This window comes from Marmota flaviventris, chromosome 12 (assembly GCF_047511675.1).
Source record: "Marmota flaviventris isolate mMarFla1 chromosome 12, mMarFla1.hap1, whole genome shotgun sequence".
In the NCBI taxonomy this organism is placed as follows: domain Eukaryota; kingdom Metazoa; phylum Chordata; class Mammalia; order Rodentia; family Sciuridae; genus Marmota; species Marmota flaviventris.
Window position 1 is genome coordinate 80093868 of NC_092509.1, and position 25340 is coordinate 80119207.

General features: G+C 53.5%; 1 protein-coding gene across 1 annotated transcript in view; it reads left to right on the plus strand.

The window, feature by feature from the left end:
* Cacna1s (calcium voltage-gated channel subunit alpha1 S) overlaps positions 1 to 23931 on the plus strand; it is a 62963-nt gene extending 39032 nt beyond the window's left edge. The window contains exons 20-44 of the mRNA XM_027945604.3: positions 894 to 1000; positions 1415 to 1502; positions 1694 to 1801; positions 3938 to 3990; positions 4268 to 4414; positions 4886 to 5087; positions 5521 to 5679; positions 6994 to 7104; positions 7768 to 7851; positions 11199 to 11255; positions 12125 to 12253; positions 12447 to 12512; positions 13079 to 13170; positions 13798 to 13957; positions 14935 to 15062; positions 16348 to 16444; positions 17096 to 17198; positions 18033 to 18134; positions 18418 to 18542; positions 20173 to 20301; positions 20933 to 21183; positions 22364 to 22449; positions 23060 to 23133; positions 23382 to 23525; positions 23680 to 23931. Coding sequence (XP_027801405.2) covers positions 894 to 1000; positions 1415 to 1502; positions 1694 to 1801; positions 3938 to 3990; positions 4268 to 4414; positions 4886 to 5087; positions 5521 to 5679; positions 6994 to 7104; positions 7768 to 7851; positions 11199 to 11255; positions 12125 to 12253; positions 12447 to 12512; positions 13079 to 13170; positions 13798 to 13957; positions 14935 to 15062; positions 16348 to 16444; positions 17096 to 17198; positions 18033 to 18134; positions 18418 to 18542; positions 20173 to 20301; positions 20933 to 21183; positions 22364 to 22449; positions 23060 to 23133; positions 23382 to 23525; positions 23680 to 23931 — 3054 coding nt within the window. The remainder of the gene's footprint in view (positions 1 to 893; positions 1001 to 1414; positions 1503 to 1693; positions 1802 to 3937; positions 3991 to 4267; positions 4415 to 4885; positions 5088 to 5520; positions 5680 to 6993; positions 7105 to 7767; positions 7852 to 11198; positions 11256 to 12124; positions 12254 to 12446; positions 12513 to 13078; positions 13171 to 13797; positions 13958 to 14934; positions 15063 to 16347; positions 16445 to 17095; positions 17199 to 18032; positions 18135 to 18417; positions 18543 to 20172; positions 20302 to 20932; positions 21184 to 22363; positions 22450 to 23059; positions 23134 to 23381; positions 23526 to 23679) is intronic.
* Positions 23932 to 25340: the final 1409 nt, after the last annotated feature.

Here is a 25340-nt window from a genome sequence, read left to right on the forward strand (position 1 = left end):
GCAGTGGGCTTTGGGGGTGCAGGCAGAGGGAGGGCTCATCCCAGCCTTTACCTTCACCAACAAGGAGAGGAGAGGCAGCCATCAGAGCAGACTGTGGGATGGCCCTTATTTCAGGGCCTCAACTACTGAATGAATTGAGCAGAGACAGTGGATTCCCAAGGTCAAAGAGGACTTTGTGGAGGTGGGGGCATAAGAGCTAGGCCTTGAAGTTGGACAGGACTTCATTAGGAAGAGAAAACCAGGGAAATCCAAGAGGACAGAGAGCAGCAAATTCATTGTAAGATTTGGGGACATTCTTGGAGAGGACAGTGTGGCCTCTTTGGGTTGAGATGTTCCATAAACCCAGGGGAAAACCTGGTTACTGGAGCTGAGAAGACAAGACAAAAATCATACAGGGCCCTGAATTGGACCTTAAGGAAGTATAATATAAGAAGTCGAGAGGGAAGCGAGAAGGCAGAGGGTAGGTAGGGGGTGCAGAGAGAAGGGGCTGGTAAGTTCTGGGGTCCTCAAAGGGCAGTTAAACCCAGCATAGCAATCCCTGAGCAGAGGAACATTCCAAGAAAACTTTCCAGGGGAGAGGATCTAGGTCCTGCCCCTCAGAGGGAGGAGGGCCGCAGGGCAGGAGCCTGGACATCCTACGGTATGTGAAGTCAAGGGCTTGTGCTCAGAGAGGCAAGCCCAGCACAAGTCAGGTGCTTCCGCCATGAGCAGAGGATGCGCTTAGGCCTCGGGAGGGAGTGGAGTGGCAGAGACTCCCAGGCAGGCAGGCTGTCTCTATACTCACTCCTCCTGAGCAGACAGAGGCAAGGAGCCCTTCTTTGGGAGGCAAGGCAGGGAAGTGTCTGACCTGCTCCCCAAGCTCGCTACCCAGGACACTGCCTCTCTCCCCTCAGATGACCACCTACGGGGCCTTCCTGCACAAAGGCTCCTTCTGCCGCAACTACTTCAACATCTTGGACCTGCTGGTGGTGGCCGTTTCTCTCATCTCCATGGGACTAGAGTGAGCAGGGCAAGGGCCAACCCTGGGCATGCCCCCAACTTTCTCTGTGCCAGGTCTTTGAAGCAGGAATACCACCCCATGCTGCAGGAGGAGGGTCTCTCAGGGACGTGGGTCGGGGGTTTCCTGGTTGTCCCCAGCTGAACTGAAGGGGCAGTGCTATATGAGCAAAGCCCTATCCTGGAAACTGAGAAGGGAGGCAGAGAGGAGAAATCCGCCCCCAATTCTCCCCATGGGGAGCACAGCCCCTGCTGGCCTGGTGGGAGAGACAGAACCTCTAGCCACCCAGAGAAAGCCTGTGTCCTGCTGCATGGCCCACCAATGGCAGCTGTGTGGAGAGCTAGAGGCAGGAGGTGCTTGGAGGCCCCACTGGCTGGAACAGGCTGCCCTCAGCCCCACCCCCTGCGCCTCCCCCAGGTCCAGCGCCATCTCTGTGGTGAAGATTCTGAGGGTGCTAAGGGTGCTCCGACCCCTCCGAGCTATCAATAGAGCCAAAGGGTTGAAGGTGAGAGAGGGACCCCAGCAGGGCTCCAGAAACTCTGTCCAGCCTGGCTGGGGCACAGGTCCATCTCTTTGGCCAAACGGGGGTTAAGGAAGAGGCTGGAGAAGCCATGCTTCCCTGGGAACTGTCCCCCCAGCTGACAGTGGGATGCAGTTGGTGTAGGCCTGGCCCCGCATCGGCCCCTCTCTCCCCAGCACGTGGTGCAGTGTGTGTTCGTGGCCATCCGCACCATCGGGAACATCGTCCTGGTCACCACACTCCTGCAGTTCATGTTCGCCTGCATTGGGGTCCAGCTCTTCAAGGTGAGGCCCCCCTGCCTGGGCAGCCTTGCCCCTCCCCACCTGGGGCCTCTCTCAGGCCATGAAAGGCGCCAATGGGTTTCTTTCCCAAGCAGAGGGAGCCCCAAATTGTGAAAGCAAATGTTCCCTAAATGCACAGTTTGGGGGTTAGATCCAGTTTCCTAAGTGATGCCCACGGCTGGCCTGTGGCTCTGCTGGCCACCGTTGCCTGTGTCTTCTCTTCCCCCTGCGGTCACTCCTTCCCCTCACCACCTCAGCCACTTCCTCTTACCCTACCAGGCCCAGGTGACAACACACCACCCGCCCCGCCCCACCACCCCCAGCTCTGTTGGTGCAGCAGGGCTCTGCAGCCCGTGAAGCCAGCCGGGCAGGTGGCATCAGCCAAGCCTCCCAAGAGCTTCTGGAGTGGCTGTCCTTCACTTCCTGTCTGGAGCTGGCCTTGTTCTAGGCTCATTTTCCTGGGTAAACACAACCACTCAGCTCCTCCCTAGGAATCAGCCCCACAAAGATGTCCCCTCCCACAAAACTCTGGCTTCCAGATGCCTCTGGCTCTTAGGTCACCTGCCATACTCAGAAACTGACATCTGAGTGTTCCACTGACCCTTGATACTCTTTGTCATGACTCAACCCACTCCTGCCCCCAAAGCATGGTCCTTGAAAAGTCATGATTATATAACCTCAGTGAGTCTTAGGTACACAATGGTATTTATGCATTCAGCATACGAAGCGTCCGTCATCCCATACATGGGGCCGGGGCCTCTGCTAGGGTTGAGGAGGTCACAAGATAAACCACATGTTCCTCCTTGAGGGCAGGGAACAGGATTTGGTGAACATAGTTAAGGTGGGGCTCCTAGAGGACCTTCAGGGGCAAAAAAACTACACCATCTAGACATTTGGACAGCCCATGTGGTCTTTGCCTCCAGTTGTGGCAAGGGGCTATCCCCCCTTTCTCCTCTGTCAGGCTTGGGGGTCCCAGGACCCACTGAGGGCAGAGTCCATGCCAGACTCATCCCTTCCTCTGGAGCCCCACCTGCGGCCTGGCACATAGGAGCCCACCAGACACTGCCCTTAAAGGAATGTTGGGGGAGGGGCTGCCCTTCCTTTGGCTGCCATGTCCCTTCTGGGCAAGAGCAATGGCACCTCAATACCACAACTTCTGTGCTTTCATCTCTCATCAAAAGCCCTCAGATCCTGCCTGCCCAGCTAATAGGACACACTGGTCACACACGTCACATTTTACTCTGGAAACCTGTCACATGCATTTCATGTTATTCCACTCCCCACCTTTCCCCCACAACACCCCCGGGTTATCCCAAGCTCTGCTCCAGCAATCCTAAAGAGGGGGTGTGGTGGGAGCCCCGCCACACACAGGGGCAGGGCAGCTGACTTCAGCGAGTCCTGCGTCTTCAGTGATGGCATTTCCTTCTTTGGGCCTTGGAGGGCCTGAACGAGAATCTGTGGGTTTCAAACTTCATTTGAGCCACATTCAGACCTAGGAACCAACTCCTCTATTCAAACCGGATCTTTTGCAGGTATCCAAAGGTGACATAGACAAAAAGAGAAAGTGCTCTCATTGATGTTAGGGGGACCCCAGAGTCCCCTACTCAGGCCTTAGGGGCCCCTGTCCCACTCTGAGGACAAGTTGAATCATCAGAGCCCACCTAGGGTCCATCTCTGCAGCTCCTGTTTCCACAGTGGCCCTTGGGGCCAGCCTATGGCAGGAGAGGGGAGGCGGGAGGTGGGGAAGACCTTTTCCCTGCTGCTCACTGGGGAGAACAGGGGGCTCCTTCAGCAGTGGGAGGTGAGGGGCTCTGTCTCCCCTCTCCAAGGGGGAGGAGCAGGACCAGGGCTGCATTCCTATTTCCATTCCTTGGGGCCTCAGCAAATGCTCACTTAAAGAGCTGGATTCTCACCTTTGAGAGCAGCTAGTCTGGCTAGGGAAGCCAGGGAGAGCCCTGGAGTCAGAGGGTGGTGAAGGAGAAAGACTCTTCGGGGGCCTGCCTCAAGGGCAAGGCCACCCCTCTGAGAGGAAGGGGAGGCTCCTCCTTCCAGATGGCCTTACTGTATGATTCTGTAGCCCACTTTCCTCTCCCGTTTCCATGACAACGTGTCTCCATCTTTCCCTCCTCCTGGATGTAGGGGAAGTTCTTCAGCTGCAATGACTTATCCAAGATGACAGAAGAAGAGTGCAGGTACATATGCTCTGCTGGCTGAGGGGCACCATGGGAGGGTCCTGCTGCAGGGACCTCATATATGGGGCACGCTGGCCCTTCGGGCTGGGAACTGGAAGACCTGAGCTATTAGACCCAGGAGACAAGTTCATAGACGCCCCCTTCCTTGGGCAGCTGTGGGGAAAGGGTGTCCAATGGTGTCTTTCCTGTACACTAACTGCTCAGGACTCAGAAGATTTGGGTGGGGCAGAGGAAGCCCAGCCACACTCAGTGGAGTGACTGGGCCTCCCTGAACCAGGGGCTACTACTACGTGTACAAGGATGGGGATCCCACACAGATAGAGCTGCGCCCCCGCCAGTGGATACACAACGACTTCCACTTTGACAACGTGCTCTCAGCCATGATGTCACTCTTCACGGTCTCCACCTTCGAGGGATGGCCCCAGTGAGTGAAGCCTGAGGCTCAGGTCCAATACAGGCACTGTCAGGGCAGTGCCAGGAGCCAGTTGTGATTCTCCCATGGCCCCCACTGCACCTTTCAGGCCTGTGATAATGCTCAGCAAACCCCACCAGCTCCTTGATGGTTTGTAGGACTTGTGTTGACTAGTCACTACAAAGGGTCCCTGACTAGGAGACTCCAACAAAATGTGCCCAATCCCCCAAGGGATATGCTCTCTTGCCCACAGGGGTGTCCTAGTGATTGATTAGCCATAGATGGAGCATTTCATAGAAGGGTAGGACCATTCCCAGATGGTTCCAGCCTGCTCTGGCCCTGTCCTTCCTTCTCTCCCATCACTTGACTGTTCAGAAAGTTCCCTGGGTTCCCCGTGGCCAGTGGAGTAATTCCTACCCTTCCTGGGTGGCTGGCTGCCTCATGACCCAAGGCCCTCATCCTCTCCTCTCTGCCCACCCCAAGGCTGCTGTACAAGGCCATAGATTCAAATAAGGAAGACACAGGCCCCATCTACAACAACCGAGTGGAGATGGCCATCTTCTTCATCATCTACATCATCCTCATTGCTTTCTTCATGATGAACATCTTTGTGGGCTTTGTCATTGTCACCTTCCAGGAGCAGGGGGAGACCGAGTACAAGAACTGCGAGCTGGACAAGAACCAGGTGCCTGGGTTGCCTGCTAGAGATGGAGAACAGAGCCCCTACAGGCCCTGAGCCTCTGGCCAGTCAAGAGGGTCCTAAGAGTGACCCCAGAGCCTCCACTTAAGCCCAGCCCCAACCACCACGCACTCCACACCACATCCAACCTAAAGCCATACTAGTTGACCAAGCTGGAGATCCTCTCATGAACCCCCATGATGCTCAGAGAGAGGAAGCCCTTCAGAACCCCTGGGCTAAGAAAGAGCCATGGTTACAACTGACTATGGTACCTCAAGGATCCCAGTGGGATTCTTTCTCTAAATAACCCATGCAGTCCCCCAGCCATGGTTCCTCCTGCCTTCACAGAATTTAGGGTTCCCTCAAGCCCATGGATGTGGCATTGTTGGGGGGCGGGCAGGCTCCTGGTGCTAACCCACCCTGTTGTATTGTGTCCCAGCGCCAATGCGTGCAGTATGCCCTGAAGGCCCGCCCACTGAGGTGCTATATCCCCAAAAATCCATACCAGTACCAGGTGTGGTACGTCGTCACCTCCTCCTACTTTGAATACCTGATGTTTGCCCTCATCATGCTCAACACCATCTGCCTGGGCATGCAGGTAAGGGGGCCTCCCAGGACACAAGGGACCTGGGCCCTAGGTAGGCCAGGGTGAGTAGGATGGGATTTCCTGGTTCCTCCCAATAGACATTATCATTCCAGGCACTGCGTGGTGAGGGGCTGGGCAGGACACAGAAGTAAACTGGTCACAGGATTCGTCACCAGGCACTATGGCTTATTCAGGAACCAATTCAGAACATACAAATAGTGTGGTGATTCTGCAAACAGGAGGAGGAAGTGTAGGAAGTAGAAAGCGCTTTCTCTGTTTTTCTTCTGAGGTTGCAAAGCTTGATGGTTGAGTTGGTTGGAATCTTGGCTCTGGTCCCAAGAAAACTGGGTTTAGTATTCACAGAACAGGTGTCTCTCTTAGGAGTTGAGCATCTCTTATAGACAATATCCTAATCAGCAGCAGCCTTATCAAATCTTAATTAAGCATGTAATCCTTATATAAGTCTTATATAAATAGAATTGCACAGCCAGGCTCCCCGCCCCTAGGAGCCCAAGACACACCCGATGATAAGACCACACAGCGCCTGGTCCTGAGAGTATGGAGTCACTGAGTTAGCAGGCCCCGACCACACAGAGGATCATGAACAGTGGCTTGTGTTTGGGGCTGAGTCAGGCAGCAGACTTGGGCAGCACCACCAAGGCTGGAGGGGTGGGAACAGCCATCAGATCCTTCTGACCAACCTGGGAAGGCCTTGTGGAAGAGGTGGGATTTCATCAACTTTCTAAGAAAGGGGGAAGAGATTCCCAGGGAAATCTCTAAGACCATGGATTTAAGGGGGGGGGGGCATAGCAGTGGGTTAAGGGGGCGAGTTGTTGATTTAAATACTCTGACACCACTAGGGACAGCATGCAGGTACAGCAAGCTTGGTGAGCTCTGTCTCCCACCAGCTAGTGACAATGCCAACCTCAGGACCCAGGGGTCTTGTCTCCTAGTCCTATGCCCAAATGCCTACATGGAACCTATCACAGAGCCCTGCCTGGAGGATACCCAGGACACCCTGGTCACCCAAGACAGATATATGAGTGAGCTCTGGCCTTGCAACCCTGGAACACACTCAGCTGGACTTGAACTTGCAGAACCTCCCCCCCCACTCTTTTGTAGGCAGGGAAAGGGAATGTTCTGAAAACTTGGTGGGATTCAGGGGATCACTAAAGCAGGCTCCTAGTTTTCTGAGCTAAAACAAGGTAGAAAGGGGACCCAAGAATGGGTGGAGGGCTCCCAGGAAGGATGGAAGCTCTTAAAATGGGATCAGCAGGCTGGGCAAGCCCAGCCCTATGGCCCACCTCTCCCTTGTCCCCTCTGCAGCACTACAACCAGTCAGAGGAGATGAACCACATCTCAGACATCCTCAACGTGGCCTTCACCATCATCTTCACCCTGGAGATGGTCCTCAAGCTCATGGCATTCAAGGCCAGGGTGAGCGCCTGCCCTGTGGCCAGTCTGGGTGGGCTTCCCGTGGAGCACCCTCCCCGTCTCCTCACTGCTGAAGCCCCTTGGTCCAGCACTTCTGCTCCCCACCTGCTCACGGCTTTGCCCACAGCCACTGTCAGGTACAGGCCACGGGAAACTCCAGGCCACCAGAAGCGACAGATGACACAATAGGTGCCCATTTCTGCCCCATCGTTGAGCCTGTCTTAAATTCCTCACCTTCGCTTCAGCTTCTGAAGCACAGGCCCAGGGCCGCGGGGCATCTTGCCCTGGTTCTTTGGTTCTGGAGTCCACTCCCACAGCAAGCAGCCCAGCCCAGTCAGGCCACCCACTGATGGTTCTGGTTTCCCAAACCTGCCAGGACTTTAAGAGGGGCTCAGGGATGTAAGAGTTCCCCATCTGGATCAGGACCCCAAGTCCTTAGTCCCCAACAACTCTCCCAACCACTTGACACTCTAGGAGAAGAGACTAAAGTGCCAAGAGGAGAAGGGTGTTGGCTGGCTTGGCCCACGCAGCCCCAGAGGGAAGCAGCACCGTGGACATTGCACCTTGGTCCGTCCCAGAAGATCTCACTGGACCACTGCCCTGTGCAGGCCACCAGAGTCCCCTCTTCACAAAACTTACCCTTGTTTTCCCGTCTCTCATTCCCAGGGCTATTTTGGAGACCCCTGGAATGTGTTTGACTTCCTGATCGTCATCGGCAGCATCATCGATGTCATCCTTAGTGAAATCGATGTGAGTATCAGCCCGGCAGAGCCATGACTGGGGTGGGGCTGAAAACACTTGTTCAGACTACAGATAATTGTGGGGTACCCATTGTGTGAGCAGCCCAGCACCCTAGGGTTACAGGAAAGCAGAGGCCATCTCTGGGTGGGTGGTCAGGAAAGGCACTCCACCTGAAGGAGGTGGCCACTGGAGAGGGGACAAACTCCAAGGCAGGGCTTTTGCAGGAAGAGCACAGCCTGGGCCATGCAGAGAAGGTTCGGGCTTTGGCAGGAGCATATGAACATGCAGGGGGTGGGGGCCGCTAAGGCTGGAATAGGGGCATTGAACTTTACATAGCTGGCAGTGGGATGTCACCAAAGGTTTCTGAACAGGGTGGTGGATTTTAAAACTAAGCTGAGGGTCAGGTACTGCTCTTGGTGCTAGAGATACGGCAGTGAGCAAAACTGTGGGGATAACAGACAGTAAATAGGTCTACCACGTGACAGGTTACAGAACGGAAAATGTAGGCAGTTAAGGATGCGGAGTGGGAGGGAAAGGGAGGATGATATCAAGAAGACATTGGAGCCAGGTGCAGTGGTGCAAGCCTGTAATCCCAGCAATTCAAGAGGCTGAGGCAAGATTGCAAGTTCAAGGCCAGCCTCAGCTACTTAGAGAGATCCTGTCTCAAAATTTTTAAAATGAATAAATAAAATGGGCTGAGGATGAAGCTCAGTGGTAGGAATCCTTGGTATTTAAAAAAAAAATTGTTTAAATGACATTGAGATCAAACCTGAATAAAGCAAGGCGTGAGTCAGGCAGGTATGAGAAACAGAGTGCTGAAGAGAGCAAGAAGAGTGTGTGCCAAGGGCTATAGCCAGAGCATGTTTGCTGAGTTAGGAAGAGCAGGAGGCCCTTGTGGCTGGAATGGAGAAGGTTGGGGAAGAGGAGAGAAGACAGGGGTCAGATCATGGTTATGTCCTTACTTTGAGAAAGACAAAGAGCCCTTTGGAGGGTTTAAGCATGTTCAGACTTTAGTTCTTAAAGGATCATTCTAGCTTCTGGGTTGAGCAGACACCAGGCTGAACCAAGAAGAGCGGTCAGAAATTTACTGCAGAGCTGCAGATAAGGGGATGGTGGCTGGGGTGCTGGCCGTGGAGGTGCTGAGCAGTAGCCAGCTCTGGATCTATTTTGAAAACTTAGCTGGCAGGAAGGCGAATGACCTAGGAACTGGACCAAGAGACTCAGCATGCAAGAATGAGGCCCTGGAGGAGAAAGGGAAACAGCAGCAGAATCTGTGTTGAGGGGTAGGACTGCAGGTCAGGGAGGGGTTTCAGCCAGAGAGGTCCCCTACAAGGACTTCGAAGTGGAGCCCTCTGGTGGCCTTGCTACAGAGTGAAGAAGGGGAGAAGACACTGGGAGGAGGAGATCCAAGACTTAGTGACTAAAATCAATACAGCTGCCCTCTGGATAGGTATCCAGTGATCCCAGGCCAGGCAGGGGGCAGCGCAAGAGCAGGAGGGAAGGAGGGCAAGAGCAGGTGGAGAAGGGAATTCATCTTTCTAAGCTACCCTAGCCAGGGCTGGGGTGGGATTCTACACCAAGAGTGGCTGATTTGATCATCAGGGACCCCAGTGAGAGAGGAGCTCATCCATATGTAAGGCCTCTTTCTGAGCCTCCCACTGCTCAGTGAAAAGCACATTAGGTTGTGCCAGCCACGGGGAAGCCTGTCTCTGAGTGGGGGTGAGGTGGGGAGGATCAGCCTGGGAGATGCCTGGGTGGGGTGGGCAGGGATGGGGTGGGAATGGGGGGCTGCAACTGAGGAAGTCTGAGTCTGTGCGGAAGGAGCCCTGGACCAAGGCTGGAAAACTGAGCCCTGGCAGGCAGCTGCAGTTTCTGGGGACTTGGCTGCCACACCGACTGTCTGGTGTGCAGGGCTGGGGGTGGGCACTGGGAACCCTGTTCAGCCCCATGCACAGAACAGACAGGGAAGACAGAGCTCCATCTGCTCAGGGCTGGTGAGGGGCGGGGTAGGCTGGGGGCAAAACCAGTGAGTGTGTGTGTGTGTGTGTGTGTGTGTGTGTGTGTTGTGTATTTCCATCCATGCTCAACATTTGCTGGAAAAACAGCATCCCCAAAGTCCCTGTGGTTAAAAGCAGCACTAGTCACCAGCACAGTCAGAGGAGACAATTCTACACAATCAATATAACGAGCCCAAGTTAAAAATAACTACTTCCTGAAGACTGAGGCCTGGGTAGGGGAGGCCTGGATAAATTCAAATGGTTTTCTTGGTTGTGGAGGACATACACGCGAGGGAAAGGCCTGGAAGCATGTCTCTCACAACAATGATAGAAACGCTCTGTTCAGTTCAATACAGTAGCCACTAGCCACATGTGCCTACTGGTCACTTGAACTGGATAGTGGAGCTGAGGAACTAGGTTTCTAATTTTATTCATATTCCTGTCATTCAATAGCCACACATAGCTAGCCGCCACCCTATGGACATCACAGATCTAGAACACGGTTGTCATCCCCTGGCTACACATTAGAATTACCTAGGGTGCATCCAAACCTCTGACTTCATTGGCCTGGGTGGGGACCCAGAAAAGGCATGGAAAAAAAATTGGGGGTGATTCTGACATGCAGACAGGATTGAGACCTGGGTGGTCTGGGGTAAAGCTGCCCAAGACACTGTGCTCGACTGGCACAACCAGGGCGCTGGGGGTCACCTCCCTGAAGATATGTGGAAGTTCAACAATGACTTCTTTCGGCCAAGAGCTCCAGGACAGGGTTTCTCATGAAATGTGGCCTAAGGGAGAAGCTTGGAGTAAGCAGGAAAAATGTCATCCCCACAAACCCAACCACCAGGTCTTTAAGGGCCTAGCCACTGAGATGTGAGCGTTGGTCCTGGGCCTGGGCCAGGAGCATCCGCTGGGGGGGGGTCTCAGGCTCCCACAGAGGAGCTTTGCCCCACAGGAAACTTCCATAAGAGCCACAGCCTGACCTCAGGGCTCTAGGGGCCACTTAGAGTGACGAGCAGGTGTTTTCCAGTGAGCCCTCGGCAGGCATGTCCCCAGCATTACATAACCCTGTCACCTGTGGATGCATCTGAGAGTCCAGAGGGACTGTGTCCAGTCTTCCCTCCCTTCTTGCTCCCGTGGCCCGGCCTGTTCCCTCATGTTCCCACAGAGCTTCATTTCCACTCCACCGTCCCCTGCCCCTGACTGCAGCCACTCGGGGTCTCACTCCTACCTCTCCGTCTTTTTCTCTCTTTAACTCTCCTGTGTGTCTGTCCTTTCTGACACCTCTCTTCACCTCCCTCCCATGTGTCCCTCCTCTCTCTCCTCTCCTCCCCCTCCCTTCGTCTCTTTTCTCCACAGACTTTCCTGGCCTCCAGCGGGGGACTGTATTGCCTGGGTGGAGGCTGCGGGAACGTTGTAATTCCAGGCTGCATGAGCCCGCCCCGCACGCGGCTCGCCCCGCAGCTCGCATGCTTAGGCTGGCTGCATGGTCGCATGGGGTGCATCCAGCACTCAGGGCCCCCTTACTAAGAGCAGACCCTCTGAGGGTCGGGGTTAGGGAGGAGGCGGGGGCTCTGCGGGAGAATGTGCATGAGACAGTGGCTTCCTTGGAGCCCTGGGAAACCGAGTGAGCGTTCTCTCTGGCACCCTCTGTGCAGATTGGAGTACAGACCAGAGAGGACTCTGCTGGCAAAGGACCTCAGTGATGATTCATTAGGCACAAGGCCTTTGGGGCCACAGGAAGCGGGGCAGGGAGGGGTCTCCCTTCCAGAGTTATCCTTGTGTCTAAGGCTGGCACAAGGGCAGGGGCTAAGAGTAGGGTGGAGATAATAGGGAGTGACCCTGCTGAACTTATGGCCAAGCTTTTGGGAATCTTTGCACTTTAGGACATTAGTGCCAGGGGCCCAGAAGGGCCACCAGGGCACTAAGCTCCGTGGCAGCTTGAGGCAAAGGAGAAATAAACAGAAAGCCCTAGAAGGGCTGACAGTGGGCCTGGCTGCAGCCTCGCCCCAGGGCAGAATCCCTGCTGCTGCTCTTGAGCACTGGCTCACCGCACAGCTTGGCGTCCATGCCCACCCCTTCCCCGAGTCCAACAGCCCAGAGCCATGAGCCCCCGGGATGTCCAGAGATAATGGACAGCAGGGGCCATGCGGAGGGTGTGGAACCACTTCCCTACCATGGACATCTCCCCAACACACACACACACACTGCACCTCCACCCCACCCTGCCCCTACCACCTGAAGGGGCCGCCCCCAGACTGACCTCTGGGGCTGCTGCCCCGCAGGACCCAGATGAGAGCGCCCGCATCTCCAGCGCCTTCTTCCGCCTGTTCCGGGTCATGAGGCTGATCAAGCTACTGAGTCGGGCAGAGGGAGTGCGCACCCTGCTGTGGACATTCATCAAGTCCTTCCAGGTGCAAAAACCCAGCCCAACTGGACAGGAAACTGCACTTACCTAAGGAGGCCACTGGGGCATCAACCTGAGTCCAGGGTGGAGCTCTGGGGATCCTGGGGTCAGGCAGGACCCAGCAAGCTGCTGATGGGCAGGGTGGCAAACAGGTGGGTGCAGCCCACGGTTGATGCTGACGCTCCCTCCCTGCCCTGCAGGCCCTGCCTTACGTGGCTCTGCTCATCGTCATGCTCTTCTTCATCTATGCTGTCATTGGCATGCAGGTGAGAGGCAGGTGGGCCCAGGCCACAGAATGGATCTTGACCAAGTTAGAGGGGGCATCCGTGGGCCTCAGGAGGCCTAATCAGCATGCGGGCTGGGCCCTACACCTCCTTGCCTCCTCCACCCCAGTGGTCCAACTGGTCACCTGAGAGGCTGAGAAAAGAGGCTGCACTCCTTAGCCCAGATACCACAGTGTAGGAGCCTGGAGGTGACCCAGGAGAGCCCTCGGCAGGCAGATGGGCAGCAGCGGCCAGATCTCATCTCTAAGGCCTTGGCTGGGGCCCTGCCTCAGGAGCCCTCTGCCAGGCCACAACACCCTGGGTCTGCCTGCAGTTGGGAAAAATGGTTCACTCTCCTACTTTTCTTTGGCCTTTTGGGAAGAATGTTACTCAACTGAGAAAATAGTCCAATTTATTTGGCTCCTGACCTGCTGTGGACCAAAGTGAGCAGGGTTCAGGAGAGGTAGGGGTGAAGGCAAGGAGCAGGTCAGGCAGGAGAAGACGTGGGAGATGAGCGGAGGGGACACTTGTATCTAGGTTCCTAAGCTACAGCCCTTTGTGACTTGCAGATGTTTGGGAAGATTGCCATGGTGGATGGGACCCAAATAAACCGGAACAACAACTTCCAGACCTTCCCACAAGCTGTGCTGCTGCTTTTCAGGTAGGAGTCCCCCACCCCCCACCTCACTGACCCTCTGGCCTTGGCTCTGTGCTGACTGCCCTGGGGACAGCATTAGCTCCACACAGCCAAGCACTCAGAAAGGTCCCCTGCCTGGCTTAATGCCCTACTGTCACCGTCTTGAAGGTTTTAATCATTTGTGAACAAGTGGCTTCACACGGTCATGTCTCACTCATGCCTCCAATGAATGGAGGGCTGCATATTCCTCTTTCTCACTCCACTGGAGGAGATGACGGAGGCCAATGCCTCTCCCAAGAGAGTGGTGAGGCCTCTACGGCCTCTGAGCCTGCCTCGCCTTAGTCAGTGTGCTCACTCTGATTGTTCCCCGTCTAGGGACTTGAACCATGAACCGATTTTGCCCCTCCATCCAAGAAACCTTTTTTCTATATTTGATCTCCGAGTGGTAGCACCCCACGATGGTAGAGCTGAGGGGCTCCCACACAGAGAGAAACCGCAGACAGGCTTGCAGGGACGGTGACCTAGGATCTGACCTCCTCACCTCTGTGGCAGCAGCCCCCATCTGCTCATCACGCCTGCCCTGGCTGGGCTGGCGGCCCCCTAAGGGACCACGAAAGAGTGCACAGGCTGACAGGAGCCTCTCTCCTCCAGGTGTGCCACAGGTGAGGCTTGGCAGGAGATCCTGCTGGCCTGCAGCTACGGAAAGTTGTGTGACCCAGAGTCAGACTATGCCCCGGGCGAGGAGTACACTTGTGGCACCAACTTCGCCTACTACTACTTCATCAGCTTCTACATGCTCTGCGCCTTCCTGGTGAGACCTGGGGCAGGGCAGAAGGGACGGACTGAGCTGAGGGTGGTGGACCCGCCTTCTTCCTCTCCATCTCTCCAGGGGTCCATCTCCAGGACACTGAGGCTCTGGTTAGAGTGCCCTTTGTTCTGGTCATCTTGGGGTTGGTTTTGTTTTGAGAGCACTTTTTCCTGCTCTAGAGGGATTATAAGAAGTTTTTACTACACACATAAACATGCACGCATATAGACACACATTTAGTAAGCACAAGGAATTTAATGAGGTCATACCCTCCATAGGTGGGGACTTCCTCTAAAGATGTTTATGCCTAATTATTCCTTGGAAGAGAAAGTTGTTGTCCAATTATGAGAAGGCTGAGAATCTGGAAACAGGATCCCACAGGAAGTCAGTTGGCATTAGAAAAAGTATGAAGTCACTTTGAGACTGCAGGGTTGCTGTCTGTCCATGTGAAGCCATCATGGGGACCTTGTTCCTCTATTCCTTTTTCTTTCCTACATTCCCTCAAAACTATTATTTGAGCATCTGATGTGTGTCAGGCACCGGGCCAGGTACAGGAGATAGAAACTTGAATGAGACCCAGTCTTGGCCTTGATGGAACTCACAGGGACAAAGGAGTTCAAGTACCTTGTGATTCAAAGGGACTCCCCCAAACTCTGGACATAAAAGGCAGAGGCAGCAAGAAGGCCACAGGTTAGGGTGCAGAAGATGGCAAAGTGCCTCGCAGGTGCAGATGGCAGGCTGAGATGGGATAGCTCCCAAAGAGGCACTCGGGTTGGGTTTTAAAAAAACAGGCACTGGCACCCTAACACAGCACCTGCCTGTGCAAGAGAAGAGATAGACACCGCCTTGTGTGTGAAATGTGGGACGAGGGCCATGGGGAGGGAGAGCCCGCAGCCCCCCACCCAGGGATGCCTCCCACCTCCGCCTGCGCCCACATCTCCTGCCTTTCCGGTTGGGAGCCCTTGGTCCTCCTCTTGCAGATCATCAACCTCTTTGTGGCTGTCATCATGGACAACTTTGACTACCTCACACGAGACTGGTCCATCCTGGGCCCTCATCACCTGGATGAGTTCAAGGCCATTTGGGCGGAGTATGACCCGGAAGCTAAGTGAGTCCAATCCATAGGCTCTGTGCTGGGCACTCCCTAAACTGTCCATCCTCCATCCGAGACCCTGTGTCCCCTAAGGACTCACTCTCTGTTCATTTATCCAAGGTCCCAGCCCAGAGAATCAGAGTGTCTCAGGGTTGGAAGGGGTCCCACAAGCCTCCCATGTGAAAAGACCCTTGACTTTCTTGGGAAAAGGTCATCCAGCCTCTGAATGGACATTCTTAAGAGTGGGGAACTCAACATCTCACCAGACACCCTAGTCCTGGCTACTCAAAATGACCATCCACACCTGTGTTTGGTTAAAATGCAAACGCTGCCCAGATTGCCTGAATCAGAATCCTCATTTCTGTTGACCTGATCCTCAGGGGATTTGTATGCACATTAAAGCTTGGGAAGTGCCACTTTCTTACATTCCTTTTAAGAAAGATAATAAACTCGCATTTATTGGATGTTTCCCAGGTTTCAGGCACTATACTAAACACTCTATGTATTATCTTATTTAATTCCTACAACCTATAACATGGGTTTTCTGATCATCTTAATCTCACAAATAAAGAAACTGAAGCTCAAAGAGATTAAGTTGCCCTGGCTCATGCAGTTGTTAAGAAATGGCCCCACAATTCCAGGGAGGTCTGCCTGGTGTCCTTAGCCACTGTGCTTTAAACTGCTTACATCAGGGAAACCAAAACCTCCCTGCCTCTACCAGCCATCCACAAGTCCTAACTCAGCCCTCTGGAGACAGGCAGAAAATGGTCAACTTCCAACCCAGGCAGGACCAGAGAAAGAAGGAAGTCAATAGCATCCTCAAAAATGAGTTTTTTTTCCAAGGCAACACACATCTGCTGCCTTGGTCATTCCCGGCTGCTGTGCTTTATGCCTTTTCTGAGATTCATGGTCACAATGAAAATATGGTTTCCAGCTCTGGGGACCAGTCTGCACCTCCTTTGCCATATACTCTACTTCTGATAATATAGCCCAAGAGCTCCTCACATCTTGACCAAAGCCTAACAAGGTCTTAGTATACATCCAGCCTCCAGGCCTGGGGATCCCCTCTCCAAGAGAATCCCCTCAAAAAGAGATCCTCTGTCTTCCCCAAATAAAGCCTCCATTCCTGGTACTGGGCAACAGTGAATCCCAACAGGGTCTCTTCCTTTAAAAGGGTCCTAGGCTCTTACTTCCTAAAGTTGGAAATTAAGGAAGTGCCCCATGCTCCCTTCCCTTTGCTCTCTGAGCAGGGGAGGTCCTAGTGGGGCTATGTGGTTTACAGATCTGTGTCCTCCTGCAGGGGGAGAATCAAACATCTGGATGTGGTGACCCTGCTGAGAAGGATCCAGCCCCCACTGGGCTTTGGGAAGTTCTGTCCACACCGGGTAGCATGTAAGGTAACCAGAGCTGCCAGAGAGGGGCGGTTCCAGGAGAAAGGGAGCAGGTGATACAGGGCAGGGAAACTGAGGCCCTGAGGGAGTCATTTTAGATGAGCACTTTCCTGTGTTAGATTTCCAACACTATAACAAATACCTAAAGCTAGGTACCGTGGCACATACCTGTCATCTCAGTGGTTCGGGAGGCTGAGGCAGGAGGATCGCCAGTTCAAAGCCAGACTCAGCAACTTAGTGAGGCCCTAAGCAACTCAGTAAGACCCTGTCTCTAAATAAAATCCAGAAAAAGGGCTGAGGATGTGGCTTAGTGGTTAAGTGCCCCTGGGTTCAATCCCTGGTACCAAAAAAAAGAAAACAGAGGTAATCACATTATGAATAAAAAAGGTTTATTTTGGCTCACAGTTTGGGGTATTCCAAAATGATAGGGCAGACCCTTTGCTTTTAGGTCTCGGGTATGTGGGGAGAACCACACGGCATGGTGGGAGCTTGAAGCAGAGGAAAACTGCTCATTCCATGAGCAGGACCCAAAAAAGAGGAAGAGACTAGGATCAGCCCACACCCCGTCTCGTGTCCCATCCCCTCTGGGCCCACAGATTGGGTGAGCATGACCTCTGATCCCAATTCAACAACAAACCTCTGCCTCTGCTTGCACAGCGGCTGGTGGGCATGAACATGCCCCTGAACAGCGATGGCACGGTCACTTTCAACGCCACACTCTTTGCCCTGGTGCGCACGGCCCTCAAGATCAAGACGGAAGGTGAGGGCCTTCAGCGGGCACCGATTCTGCCAGATTCTCAGTGCTCAAGACTGGAATCAAGAGCCATGGGGAGAAGCAGAGGGAGCCCAGACAGTGGTCACCAAGTCCTCCTGCCCCTCAGGGCTCAGAGAGAGCCTGGAGTACTCTGCAGGGCAAGTTCACCAAGGATCTGCTCCCAGACTCCTCGGCTGTGTCTCTGGGCTAGAGAAGTGCCAGGGCTAGCAGGGGCTGGGGCACCTGAGGTCAGCTCTGGACAGGGGCAGAGGAGGGACTCAGCTGGTTGGGAGAGTGACAGGAGTCCACACTCAACTCCACGAGACCTGGAGGTCCTCACTCACCTAGCAGAGGGACATACATGGTGGCAGGGAAGGAATAAAGTGTGGGGGGAGAGGGAGGGGGGTTGTTCCTGAGCCCTTGCTCAGGGCTCTGGCTGCATCAGGGCCACCCCTGCATTGAAAAAGTCTGAGGCAGCCACAGGGCAGGTTCCTTGGGAGAACAAAAAGAAGGGGAGGAGTCAGAGGGGAGCAATTTGGAGTTACAGGAGGGGTGGGGAATTGAAGGTCTGGGGAGGAGAGCAGGGGTGACAGCCTTGGACACTAAGCACTCTGGGCACTGGAAGCCAAGGCCTCCGAGGAGCAAACATGTCACCCAAGGGTTGGATGCCCCATTGCCAGCCTCCAGCACAGCAGCTGCCACAAAAGAAAGCTTTGCCAGGGTTGGCTGAGTGAATGAGTGGCACTCAGAGGGGCTCAGTGAGTATAAGGTGGCTTTATCACAGGCAGTCAGCCTGGCCTGGATGGCTTTGGGGCCACTCCTGCCTTTGCCTTGCCCCAGGTAACTTTGAACAGGCCAACGAGGAGCTGAGGGCCATCATCAAGAAGATCTGGAAGAGAACCAGCATGAAGCTCCTGGACCAGGTCATCCCTCCAATAGGAGGTGGGTGCTACTGTAGGAGACCAGAGTCCAGAGGCAGAAAGGGTAATGAGCTTCTCTGAGAAGTCCCCTGAGAATCTGAGAATGGCCCAGACCTCAATAAATACCCTTGATAGACTCCCATGAGCATCTAGCAAGGCAGCCACCAGTATTAAGGTACAGAGTGCCCGTCGACCAAGGCAGCAAGACAAGGAGGACCTGGGTGCTGGACCTGGCTGCACCTGGCTCCCACTCTGTGCCAGATTACCACCAACCTTCTGGACATCCTTTGTTGGCCCCTCTGCAGATGATGAGGTGACAGTGGGGAAGTTCTATGCCACATTCCTCATCCAGGAACACTTCCGGAAGTTCATAAAACGCCAGGAAGAATATTATGGATATCGGCCTAAGAAGGACACCGTACAGATCCAGGTAAGTCCAACCCAGGCAAGTTCCAAGGGACTCCTGCCAGGGCTCCAGTTCCCTCTGGAATTTAGTCTGGGGATGGAGGAGTGAGGAAGTGAGATGATGATTCTGGATGGTCCTCCATGAGTCACGTATCAACTTCAGGAGAACCAGGAGCTCTTCACCTCTAGATGGTGGGACAGAAGAAAACGGGATTTGTTCAGAGGAGAGATGAGTTAGACAAGAGCAATAGTCTCCAAAGAAAGCAGATTCCCCCAGGGGTACTTAAAATGCCATGAAAAAGAAAGCTTTAGAACTTTGTTTTATCTTATGTGGGTTTTGTTTCTATTTTTTGTGTTCATTGTAATGCACATAATTTGTAAAATCAAAAATGTGTATGCATTTGTGCTGTATGCGCAGAACATTATTTCAATTGCTGTTTCTATTCTAAAATAATCTCACACTTTTAAAAGTTTGCAAGTACAATACAAAACCTTTTTTTCTGAACTGTTGAGTAACACTAACATAATGTTCCCTCAACCCTTGATGTTCCATGATGTACACATGAAAAAGTGTATTCCTGCACACATGAGTCTTCTCCTACATAACCACAATGCAACCATCGAAATTAGGAAAATGGGGGCTGGGGTTGTAGCTCAGTGGTAGAGCACTTGCCTAGCACGTGTGAGGCACTGGGTTCAATCCTCAGAACCACATAAAAGTAAATAAATAAAATGAAGATATTGTGTCCATTTACAACTAAAAATATATATATGAAAAAAGAAATCAGAAAAATAATGTTGATATGTTACTGCCATCTACTCCTCAGACCTCATTTGGGTTTCACCAGTTGTCCCAATAATGTCCTTTTTAACAAAAGGAGCCAATCACACATTGTATTTAGTTTCCATCTCTCCTTAGTCTCTTCCATTTGGAACATTCCTTGTCTTTCCTTGACATGACCTTGACACTTCTGAGGATTAGAGGCCATGATGTCCCTCAGGTTGGGTTTGTCTGATGTGTCCTTATATCAGGTATAAGATATGCATCTTGTCGGTTACAGAAATGTTACTGTGTCCTCATTGCAAACTATCAGGTGACACCAATTTTGATTTGTCCCTTTGTGGGTGATATGAACTTTGATCAATTTTAGATACATAGATAGATAGATAAATGTATAGAAATGTAGACATATAGATATGATGATATATTAAATTTTCCTATCTGTATGTCTGTGTCTCCTATATGGTCCTGAACTATATTCTGTCTATCCCATCAAATTGACACCTTTCTGAAGGTGAGGATTCTCTTCTCCTTCTGGACTCAGTACTCTGTTAATTTCTTTTTGGTGTGCACACATGTACACACACACACATGCACATAAGTGAAAAGATTGCTCAACCCAGAGGCCTGGGGCAGACACAAAATCTCCACCCATGGAATTAAGACCAGACTCTTTGGTAACTATTAGAGTGTGGACTATCACTGCCACCGGAGAAGGGTCTGGGAGCTTCACAGCCCTGTGATCTTGAATGAGACAGGAGGGAGAACAGGCTTCAGGAGACCCCCAGGTGCATGGATTAGAAATGAGTGGGGGAAGCAGTTCTAGTCTCTGCTCCTAGTCTAGAAGGTTCACCAGTCACTTCTCCATCCTCAGGCTGGATTGAGGACCATAGAGGAAGAAGCAGCCCCTGAGATCCACCGCACCATCTCAGGGGACCTGACAGCTGAGGAGGAGCTGGAGAGAGCTATGGTGGAGGCTGCAATGGAGGAAGGAATATTCCGGGTGAGTGAGGGTCATGACCACCCTTTGTGGTCTAGACACAGTGAGCAGTAACAGAGAGAATGGCCAGGAGTCCAGCCACACAGGAGGTGGACATGAGAGCTGATGGAACAAGGTGTTAAGCATAACACACCCTTTCCCACCTTCCCTGCAAACCCTCATCAATATTCCATGTTATGCCAGTCCTCTGTCCAGTTTTCTTCTAACACTTTCAAGGTGGAAGATTCTTTATGACCACCTTGTTAAACCCTCTCAGGTTACTGATGAGGAAATGATGGTGTGAGATGTGCAAAACTTAACTTCAAGGGGGCTAGAACCCAGCTCTGCAGACTCCCAATTCAGGGTTCTCTCCACCACACCACATTTCCCTATCCATGTGTCGGTGTATCCTGTACATGTCCTGAGCTATGTCCTGTCTGTCCCATCACATTGAGCCCTTTCTGAGGGTGGGATTCTCTTTGCCTGGTCTCACTGCTCAGGCCATTTCCCTCTGGCCTCATGGGATTTGTCTCCAATCCATAACTTGTTTCCAGCACCATCATCCTGGGTGACAGCCCCCAGTCCCCTTCCAACCCTCATCCCTCGGTCACTGATCTCTGTCCCTCTGTCCCTTCACTCCTCTCCTTGCCTCTAGAGGACTGGAGGCCTGTTTGGCCAAGTGGACAACTTCCTGGAAAGGACCAACTCCCTGCCCCCCGTCATGGCCAACCAAAGACCCCTCCAATTTTCTGAGATAGAGATGGAGGAGCTGGAGTCCCCTGTCTTCTTGGAGGACTTCCCTCATGATCCAAGAACCAACCCACTTGCTCGTGCCAATACCAACAATGCCAATGCTAATGTTGCCCATGGCAACAGTGACCGTAGCAACAGCTCTGTGTTTTCCAGGTAATGGAAGCAACTGGATACCAGGATAGGACTGAGGAGACAGGGTTAGCAGGTTGCAGGCTAGATGGGAAGAGGGAGCCCTGAGATTTATGGTGTATCCTTTGCTTGCCTTTATGCCCTTGGGGATCCTCTGCACCTTAATGCAAGGGGCAGGTTTAGGGTGCAGAGATGCCTGTGGCCAGCAGGGGGCAGTTTCATGTCAGCATTGGCCCAGACGCTGAGGGGACTTTTGGTTTCATCCTCTGCAGCAGGTCTTAGAGCTGAGATATATTATAGCGCATATTACAGGTTAGAAAGAGCGGGCCTACCTCAGCAGCACAGACTACTGTGGGTGATAAGGTTCAATTGTTGGAGTTGGGCTCCACCTCACCAACCCCAGACTAAAGACTAAATATAATCTGTGACTACCTGAGTGTCATGGAAAAAAGGGCAGGATGAGGGAAAAAGCTGATCAGCCAACATGACCCAGGAGCTGGGCTCAAAGCGGAGCTCCCATTCTAGGCCGAAAGCCAGCAAAGCTTTGGTAGGACAGGGCAGAAGTCATCTGAAGAGCTACGTTCCACAGCCAGGGCTGCCTACACCCCATCCCAGCTGGAGAAGCCCCTTGAGTTCATCCCAGAAGCCTTGAAGGGCACGCCTGACTTTAGACTTTGGTGCAAAGTGGTGTGAAACTAGAGCTGTATCGGACCTGGGCCAGGCTGCTAGGGGACGTGTCATGTGATATGACTCATGTCCTGAGAGTACAGAAGGGATATTGATCACCATGGACTGGAAAGGTCTAGAATAGTTCTCAGTTGCAGCTGCACACTTGAATTATATAAGGAGCTTTCCAAAACCCCCATCATCTGGGAGTGCAACTGTCACTACTATTCCTTAAAGCTCCCAGGGGGTACTATGTGCAGCCAAGGTCAAGAACCAGGGTCCTAAAGGTTGTGAGGCTGCATGGAATGTGGAGAGGAAAGAGGGGACCACTGAACAGGAGTGGAGGCGGGGAGGCATTGGGCTCACACCCCCAAGTCAGGGATAGCTGTGCAGAGAGGTGAGAGGGTCACTGGAGTCAAGGTCCCTGTGCTATGACGGGTCCAGACCCTGAGTGAAAGGATTTGGGGCCACAGAAGAGCAGAGACGTCCAGAGACCCGGAAGCCTGCTCTGGTTCACTTGGCCTTGTTTCCATTTCAGTGTCCACTATGAAAGGGAATTTCCAGAAGAGACAGAGACACCTGCTGCCAGAGGAGGAACCTTCAGCCAAGCCCGCAAGGCCCTGGGTCAGCCTTCTGCCGACCTGAGAAGCTGAGCCTTCTCCTGAGGAGGCCTGGGGAGCCTCGCTCCTTCCTTGGAGTCTGGCAACCCAGCTGGGAGGGCTGTCTTGGGGCCTGTGGCAGTGGGAACCAGCTGAGAGAAGCTTCTAGGTAGAGGGGGGTGGGGGAGGCTGCATTCTTCCAGGTCTGCCTGAAATTCAGCCAGCGTGGGAGTCCGCCCTCTCCCAGGTCCCATGGAAGGGCAGCTCCCGGACTCACTGTTACCTTGGCTCTTGGGCCCTTTAGCAGGTCATCTTGGAGTCTGACAGTGGGTTTTGGACCACTGTGTGACAGTAGTGACCCCGAGGACACTGCAGATCAGTGACCCTCTTCCCTGACACACACTCCTTCACATGCACAAACACACTGAAGAATGGCTTAGCTAGAGACTTGGCCCGGAGCCCCTCTCCCAAACCCAGAGTAGGGTAAAGAGACCTGGGCAATTCTGCCTGGCCTGGAATTGGTTGGGCCCCAGCATGTGTCCTCCCTCTAAGCCGCCCTCCACAGCTGGCCAAGAGAGTTGGTACGGGGTTGCCTGCCTGAGCCAACAGTCCTCTTGTCCTCGCCTTGCTCACAGGACCTCTCAGCAAGCCCCATGTGGAAAACCTGAAAGGATGGCGGACTTGCCGGACACCTCCTGTCCCCTGCCAGGTAAAGGGGTGGAGAACAGGGAGCAAACTCCATATAGAGACCCTACCTGATGCAGTGCTAGGAGCGAGCTATGACAGGGGAAGGGCCTGGCGCCAGTTTGCCCACCCATAACAGAAAAAAATCAGGTTCCTGGATCTTCTCCTTTCCATGGATCTTGCTTGAGGCCGCTTTGGATGTGCTGGGATTTCACTGCATCTGTGGGTTCCAGCAAACCTGTTGGGGTCTTTGCTTTTGTGCATTTGAAACAGCGCCCCAGGCCAGAGCTTCCCGTTCTAGAAGAAAGGAAGCGCTCCATGCCAGGCTCTCTGCACGCGGAAGCATCTCGCAGCAGGAGCTCCGAGGAGAGCCGTTCCGGGTGCCCAGCTCCAGCCACGGCCCTGCTGATCCAGGAGGTGAGGAGAGGCTGGGACAGAGCAGCTGGCTACATTGGCAGGTGGCCCTGTGACAGCCTGGCATGGAGACGGGGTAGGGTCAACAGAAGCAGACCTTCCCCCACCAAAGACCACTCCCAGGAAGACCCTGTCTAGGCCCCTCTCCTCCCTGCAGGCTCTGGTTCGAGGGGGCCTGGACTCCTTGGCGGCTGACGCTGGCTTCGTCATGGCGACAGGCCAGGCCCTGGCAGATGCCTGCCAGATGGAACCAGAGGAAGTGGAGGTGGCAGCAACAGAGCTACTGAGAGAACGACAGACCCCAGAGGGCCCGTCTGGTGCCGTGGGAGGCCTGAGCCTCGGGTCTTCCCTGGGCAGCCTTGACCAGCATCAGGGCTCACAGGAGACCCTGATTCCTCCCGGGCTGTGACGGCCGACAAGAATCAGCCTGGGCTTAGAGCTGACATGACCAAGGGGAGGGAGACTGCTGGAGGGAGGAGTATTAGCACCACAGCAGCCTCCCTCCCTTCAGTGGCTAGACGCCTGGCTGAACAAGGGTGGTCAGGAACCATCTCAAAAACTTGGGAGGAAGTAGATGGACAGGACAGGCCCTTCCCTCACCAGCAAGAAGCATGATTGGCTGGAACTTCTAAGGTCATTCTAAAAGTCCTGGCCAGTGCCAGTGTCCATCTGTCACAAGGCCACTCCCATCAGCAGGACATTAAAGTCTCAGGCCTATGACACTGGCACCTGGCCTCTGCTTGTCTCTTTTTCTGGACCCTCTATACTTTTTTCCCCTCCCCAAGAGCCCCCAGGGAACCTGGGCCTAGGAGTCTAGAGGGGCTCTCTGGGTTTTATTCTGCATGAGGCAGAGGCACTGTGTGGAGAGTGGGGTTCTTCAGCCTGGAAGTCTAGGGCTGGCCCCATTGACTAGGGCGGAGCAGCCCCAGAGAGGACTGGTGGCCTCAGAAACACTCCTAAGCCCTAGTCACACCATGGCCAACCTTCTTTGGAGCTCTGATAGTGCCTCTTTGGTCAGAGTTCACTGCCAACACCACCCTCCTCTCGTGCCGTTTATGGCCTTGGTTATCACAGATCTGCGGTCTCCATGGCCCCTCTTATCCACCCCATGAGTATGGATGTGACGTGTAACAGCAGTTACTGTTTGCTGAGTGTCTCCCGTGTGCCAGCTACATACAGTCTCACACCAGAGGTCTTCATGTACTGTGTTTACAAAGCACTCTCACATACAATATCCATTTTATCCTCACCAGAACCATGTGATGTAGGTATAGGATCAAGATGAGGAAATGGAGGTACAGAGAGGTGATAGGACATCTCTGAAGTGCACAGCTGGGGAGAGGCAAAGCCGAGACTCTGCACCATGTCCTCAGAATCCCCACAGTGCCCCTCCCCTTCCCTGGATACTCTTTTTTCTTCTGGCCACTCCTACATTAAGCCAGCCGGGCAAGCCTGCTCTGTGGCTGTGGCCATGGTAACCAGGTTGGCTTCCCATGCAGCCTCCCTATTACATCCTGCAGCAGGATCCCTACATCTGGGTTCTGCCCCAAGATGCAAGCAGCACAGGACAGGGACATTCACACCCTCAGGGTGCTGTACATCCCTGGTCCCTGCTGGACCCAAAGCTTCCTGGTGCCTGGTCAGAGCAGGTATTCCAACTCATGTTTCTCCTCAAACCTCAATGCCAGTAGTTTGCATTCACAGCAAAAATAGAAGCCACCAGAAGGTCCCTCCTCAGCTCTCTCACCACACTGAGGAACCTATCTCTACCTTCCCCCTGACCCAGTGGAAACCAAGCCGGGTCTCTCCTTCTGCCAA